The 6,668-nt window shown below is 73.1% G+C and overlaps 1 protein-coding gene across 1 annotated transcript; it reads right to left on the minus strand.

Moving 5' to 3' along the window:
• Nucleotides 1-2,020: 2,020 nt before the first annotated feature.
• Nucleotides 2,021-6,211, minus strand: EMIHUDRAFT_105325 (hypothetical protein; the record flags this gene model as incomplete). Its single annotated transcript, XM_005762630.1, has 6 exons — nucleotides 2,021-2,298; nucleotides 2,381-3,898; nucleotides 4,113-4,425; nucleotides 4,500-4,871; nucleotides 4,969-4,986; nucleotides 5,162-6,211. The coding sequence occupies 6 exons, from the start codon at nucleotides 6,209-6,211 to the stop codon at nucleotides 2,021-2,023; spliced, it is 3,549 nt and encodes a 1,182-aa protein (XP_005762687.1).
• Between the last annotated feature and the right edge of the window lie 457 nt (nucleotides 6,212-6,668).

Consider the following 6,668-nt stretch of genomic DNA (forward strand, 5'->3'; position numbering starts at 1 on the left):
CCCGGCCGACCGCGTCCCAGCGAGAGAGAAGGGCATAAAGGCCGATCCCCCCTACACGTTGGAAAGGCGGGCCGGACACGGCAACCGGCTGTCGCGGCTCGAGGGCGGCAAGACGAGCCACCCCCCCTACCTACCTCCATCACACCCCTTCCTCCCTTCGCCGGCAACGCTGCCCACGGCACCATCTCCAGGGCGCCCGCTGCCGCCCCACCCGACGCGCCGCCCGCCGCCGAATGGACCGGCCGCCACCGCCACCGTCGGCGGCCGCCTCCCGCCCACCCGCACCGCCGCCCCGGCCACTGCCACCCGCGCGGCCGCCTCGCCCAACGCCGCCGCCGGCCCACCCTCCCGCCCGTCGCCGCTGCCGCCGCGCCGCCGCTGCCGCCCTCCGGGCCGCCTCCGGCCCCGCCACCTGCCTCGCCGCCGCCCACGCGACTGGCCTCGCCGCCGCCACCGCCACCGCCCTCCCCACCGCCCTCCCCTCCGCTCTCACCGCCGCCGACGCGCCGCCACGCCGCCTCTGCCTCCGCCCTTGCCGAGCCGTCGCCACCGCCCTTCTCGCCGCCTCTGCCGCCCATGGGTGCCGCCTATTCCGTGGCCCTCGCCACCGCCACCGCCGTCGCCGCCCCCGCCGCCACCGCTACCGCCGCCTCCCGCCCCGCCACCCCCTCCGACACCGTCACCCCCCCTCCCTCACACCATCCCGGCCGGCCTCCTCCGTTCTAGCCCCAACTCCCACACACCACCACCGACCTCCCCGCGCCCCCACACGCCGGCCCCGCGCACCCACGCCACCACCATCGCCCACGTCGCCCTCCCGGCCCCCCACCCCGCGCCCCAGGCTCTTCATAGCTCCGCTCGGGGCGTCCTGGCGCCGCCTCCCCAACCGCTGCGGCCCACGCGGCCGCCGGGCGGCGCGACGGCGGCTACCGGCCGGCATAGCCCTTCCAGCGCCGGCCGGGGGCTGCGGCGGCGCGCGGCGCGCGGCGGGCAAGCTGCCTGCTGGCGGGCGGCGCTTCTAGTCGTGATTTTAGTGCCGCGTAGGTCGCCCTTCGGCCACTTCTCGGGCGTGCGGCCGCAGCGCGGCGAGAAGGCGGCGCGCTCGGCCCGCTGGCGGAGGTGAAGCCCCCCAGAGCGGGAGCTGGCGGGCCGGGGGCGTCGGTCGGGTGCGCGGCGGCACCCGTGCCACCGGGACGGGCCGTGGTGGCCCGTATGGCGGCCGTGAAGGGCCGTTTGGTGCGCCCCGGCGGCCTCCTGCACGGCGGCCGCCGGGGCCGGTTTGGACTGTGTTTGGGGGGGTGGAGGGGTCCGGTGGCCGGTGTGATGGTCGTTTATCACCCTCCTATCACCCACTTACCGCCCCCGGCCGTGGGGGCCTCTCCAGACGCCGCCATTTATGATTTCAAAGGGTCCTGCCGACGCTCATCACAGTGCGGCGGAGGGGCCGGAGTCGGCGCCGCGGAGGACGAGGATGGCCGTGGCGGACCGGGACGAGCTCTGGGAGGTTCAGTGTCAGTGAGTATATTGTAGAGGCCACCCATGTGCACAATATCTTGACTGAGAGCTAAGCCAGGGGAGGCGATGCCGGGGCCGTACAGCAGCTTGATGGTGTTGCGCCGGCGTGCGTCCCGCCGGCCGCCGGGGCCGGTTTGGACTGTGTTTGGGGGGGGGGAGGGGTCCGGTGGCCGATGTGATGGTCGTTTATGGCCCTCCTATCACCCACTTACCACCCCCGGCCGTGGGGGCCTCACCGGACGCCGCCATTCATGATTTCAAAGGGTCCTGCCGTCGCTCAGTCCGAATCACAGTGGGGCGGAGCCTACCCTGGGCCCATATATACTCGTGCAACAACCCACAGACCCAGAGCAGATCAAAAACGCTCGGCCGGGGGCACGAACTAGGGGGGGGGGGGACAAAATTTGACGCTCCTATAAGGTAAAAAAGGCGGGCGTCGGGCATGCCTCCAGAACGCAGCAAGAGCACCCCGCGATAGGCATGCGGACACGTGTTAGATCTGTACTCAGCATGGCACAGCAGAACGGCTCAGCGACCAAATGACCGCGCCCCTCCCTCGCGGCCTGAAGGGCTGCTCGACTCGCATCAGCTCGCACGCTGCGCTGAGCAGCCCGGGCGCCGTCGCTGGACCGTCTCCTGGCGGAAGTGGTGGCGCAACGCAGAGGGCACCCAAGGCGATCCCGCGAAGGCTGCCGCCTGGCAAGCTGGCAGCCAGCGCAGCCCAGCCGTCGGATGGGGCGGTGAGCACATTGATGTCGAAGCGATTGATGAGGTGCTGCGCGCCTGCCGAAAAGGGCGGAGGCGTGGGTGACAGGCGTCAGGCTGTGTCGGCACAGGACTTTTGAGCATCGCAGTCGTGGTGCACGGCGCTTGGAGGTGAGGGAGTGCTTGCGGCGATACACTGGGCGGGGATGCACGCCGGTGGCCCACGCCGCCGCCGAGTTGTCGGCGTTGAGAAGCGGCAAATTCCCGCCCGCCGGCACCGTTGCGCGCGGGTGCAGCACGGCGGTGCCCCCGAGCAGGAGGTCATCGAGGGCGAGGTGCAGCGAGCCGAGATGCAGGGAGCGCCAAGCTCCGGCGCCGCCGACTGCTGTTGGAGCGCGGTCGGCGTCCCTCCCGAAAGGACCGACAGCGGAGCTGAGCCCGAACGGCCGCGACCGTGGCAAAGCCAAAGCGAGCGCACGCCCGTAGGCGTCGGCGCGCCGGCGCAGCGCGTCGGCCGACGCCACCTCTGTCGCCGCGTCGTCGCACACTGTGCGGGCCGCAGACTCGCGTGTCGCCGCAGCGACGATCGCGACTGGCCCGGGCTGCCCTGCGCCCCCGCTCGCAGGCGCCGTGGGCAAGCCATGCCGAGGCATTGCCCGATAGCTGCCGCCCTCCTCGCTGCCAAAGGCGGGAAGCCGGTCGATCGGCAGGAGCGGCGGCGTGGTCCCGCTGGTCTCCCCCCTCGTCCAACGGCGAAAGAGGAGCGCGAGACGCCAGCGAATGTACGCACCGCGCGACGCAACCACGAGATCCGGCCGCAGCCGCGCCGTGCAATGCGCCGCGCCCCCCGCGCAGCCCACGCTTGGACCAATCACCAGCGTCGCCCCGCCGACGCGCAAAGCCGCCAGCAAAGAGACCGTGTCAGCAGCCGTCGGCGGCGGCGTCAGCAGCAGCACGCGCGACCCCTCCTCACTGCCAGCCGCAGCGAGCGTCGCGGTCAAGCGCGAGACGTGGGCGTGCAGCGCCCCGTAGCGGATGGTCTCAAACTGCGCCGCGAACAGTATGCTCGCCTCACTCCGCTGCAAGGCGACGGCCGCTGCCGCCGCTGTCGCCCCCGCCACCGTCGCCGCCGCCAACATCAGGGCCCAAGAGGCGGCGAAAACCACCATGACGGCAGCGGTGGCGGCCAGGCCGGCGGACGCAGCCGCGGCGGCAGCGACTCCGCGGCGGGGAAAGTCGTCGCGCGTGTGCACGAGCGCCGCACGCTGCGGCGCCTCGGCCGCCCACCGGGCGAGCGCCTCCGCCAGCGACGCGGAAACCACAGTCGGGGTGGCGGGCGATGCGACGGCGGAGGTGCTGGGCGGGGTGGTGACATCGCCCGTCTCAACGCGCAGCGACGGTCCGCCAGTCATGCTGCGAGCGGCTTCCTCCTGCTCTCCCCCAGACGCGGCGGCGGCGGCGGCGGCGGCGGCGGCGGCGGCGTCAGGGGCGGCAGCGGCGGGGGCGGCGGCGGCATCGCCGGCCGCGGTGGCGGCGGCATCGAGCAGAGGGGCGAGGGGCGAACGGAGGCGGTGCTGCCGCCCTTCGCTTCCGGCGCCGAGGGCAGGCTGCGGGAGCCCAAAGTGCAGCGGCGCGGCCGCCGACGTCGGGCTGTCGAGGGGGGAAGCGCAGAGGGAGCCTGCGAGGGCGGGCGAGATGCGGAGGGGGTCAGAGGAGAGGCCGTGCCGAGCCGTGGTGTGGCGGAGGCAGTGGAGCGTCGCTACGACCCCACGAGCCGCGCGCCGTCCGGAGTGCCACCCGCGGTCGAGGCGGGCGAGGATGAGGCTGTCCAGCCGAGTGGGGACTCGTGCCTGCTCACGCACGTCGGGCCCGTGAAGGGACGCACCTCACACCTCGGCCACAGCTGGGCGGCGACGCGAGCCCGCGAGGCGTGCCGGGCGTCACGCCGCGGGAGAGAGCCCTCGCCGCGGCGCGGCGCCGGTGCCGCTGCGGCGCCGTGTCGGCTGCGGCGCGAGTCGCAAAGGCGAGGAGCGCGAGAGCTGCGGCGAGGGCGGCGAGGTGGCGAGCGCCTCGGCTCGGCCATGCCTCGGCGGCGGCGGCGGCGGCGAGGAAAGCGGCGGCGAAGGCGGCCTGGGAGAAGACGGCGCGGCGCGCGCCCGGCCGGCGGATGGTGGCCGGGGGTATGGCTGCGTGCGCCGCAATCACCTGCAGGGCCGAGGAGAGGGCGGCTGGAGGAGGTGCAGACGGGAGGCGCTGTCGCGCGCCAAATAGGCGGCCACCTCCGAGAGCGTCTCCTGCGTCGAGGTGACCGGGGCGTACCCGAGCGCCTGCCGCGCGGCCGACACGTCGAGGACGGTGGTGCGGCCGATCGCGGCGACTGCGTACCGGCTCAGCTTTGGCTCGAAGTCGCGGCGAAGCAGGCGGAGCCGCTGCAGCGCGAGCACGGCGGGCTCGGAGAGGCGCGCGGCCGCGTCGGCGGAGGGGAAGGGGAGCCTCAGCCACGGGCGCGGCAGGCCGAGCTCGTCGGTCAGGCGGCGCATCAGACCCCACAACAAGATGGGCTCGTCGTTAGTGATGTTGAAGGTTCGGCCGGCGACGGCAGCGGCGGGCGCACGCAGCGCGAGTGCGCAGGCGTGCGAGACGTTTCGGACCTGCGGCGGGGTGGGGAGTGGGTGTGTGTGTGGGCCGGGCGGGGTGTGTGTGGCGAGGGGGAGGGGGGAGATCTCTCGCCGAGGTGAGGTCGACCACCGCGTGCGGGTCGATGACCTGGGACGGCAGGGCCGCACGGGTGTGAAGGCGGGAGTGTGCGTCGCACTCCTGTCCGTCTTGCGGGAATGCAGTGGGTGCGGCTTGAGTGCGGCCGAGTGCGGCCGAGTGCGCGTCTCGAGGCCTCGCCAGGAGCGGAGACGTGACACCGAGAGATGTGACCGAGAGATGCGACCAGGAGACGTGACCGGCATCTAGGCGAAGTGACGGGGAGCCGGCCGGCCCGCAGCGAGGCGAGGAGGCGCGGGAGGAGGTGCTGGTCCCCCACGCCGAAGATGGCGCGCGGACGCAGTACCACCGTCACAAGGCCGGCCGAGACCGCCGCCTCGCCTCCCGCCCCGCCTCCGCCCGCCCCGCCTCCGCCCGCCCCGCCTCCGCCCGCCGCCGCCTGCACCAGCCGCTCGGCTTGCAGCTTCGAGGCGGCGTAGCAACTCGGCTGGGCGAGGTGGCGCGGCGGCACGGCCCATTCGGGTATGCCGCCCACGCCGCACTCCTCGGCGAGCGAGCCGCGGCCGTTGGAGACGTACAGCGACGGCGTCGACACGTGCACGAACCGAGCCACGCCCGCCGCGGCGCAGCCGGCGAGCAGGTTTGCAGTCGCGTCCACGTTGGCAGCCGTGTGCGCCGCGCCGCCCCACGCCTCGGCCACCACAGGCGGCCAGGTGCCGCAGAGCGCGGCGCAGTGCACCACCGCGTGCTGGCCCGCGCACAGCCCCGCCGCCTCCTCGGGCAGCGACAGCTCCGCGCGCACAAAGCGAGCCGCGCCGACGGCGAGCAACGCGGGCGCCTTGGACTCGTCGCGGCCGGTGGCGGTCACCTCGGCGCCCGTCGCAGCCAGCAGCTGCGCCACAGCGCCGCCGAGGAAGCCGGTGGCGCCCGTCACCAGCACCCGCAGCGACGGGCCGCGCGGAAGCGCCCGGCTCAGCAGCGGAGACGGCGGCCGGTGCATCCCTCGAGCAATGGCCAGGAGCTGGCTTCGGCCCTCAGGCTCGAGCAGCGAGAGGAGCGCCACCGCCGCCTCGAGCGTGATGAACGGAGGAGGCGCCGATCCGAGACCGCTGCGCAGCGGTGCGATCAGCAGCGCCTCGGCGAGCGCTGGTGAAGAGGAGTGCACCGCCGGCAAGCCGTGGTCCGCGTCCGTGGCGGCGGCCGCGGCGCCGAGGAGCGCGGGAGGAATCGCGGAGAGCAGCGCCAGCAGCTCCTGCTGCCTTTGTTGTGGCGGCATGGGCTCGGGGTGCAGGATTGGCGGTGCAGAGGAGACAAAAGAATTTTAGCACGTTCGCGCACAACACTGGGCACGGGACTGGCGCGCACTGGCACTAACACAGGTACACCACTGGACAAAAGAATTTTACGGCCCACTCCCTCGCACGACACTAGGCACAGGACTGGCGCGCACTGGCACTAACACAGGTACACCACGGACAAAAGAAAAGAATCTCCCGGCATACACGTATGCAGCGGCGGCGCTGATCGATCAAGTGGACCGGGCCCTCAGCGCGGTGGAAGGGGAACCAGCGAGGGTGGCCGTCGAGAGCAGCCTAGCGCACACTTTGATCCTGTACCGTGTTTGTTATGACCCCCCCCGATGAACACACCAGTGAGGGAGGGCGAGACGATCGAGGGGTCCCGTACCAAAGGCGTGAAAGAAACGCGTTGGGTGGCCAATCCCCATTCTCCGC

The sequence above is a fragment of the Emiliania huxleyi genome, assembly GCF_000372725.1.
Source record: "Emiliania huxleyi CCMP1516 unplaced genomic scaffold EMIHUscaffold_67, whole genome shotgun sequence".
Lineage (NCBI taxonomy): Eukaryota > Haptophyta > Isochrysidales > Noelaerhabdaceae > Emiliania > Emiliania huxleyi.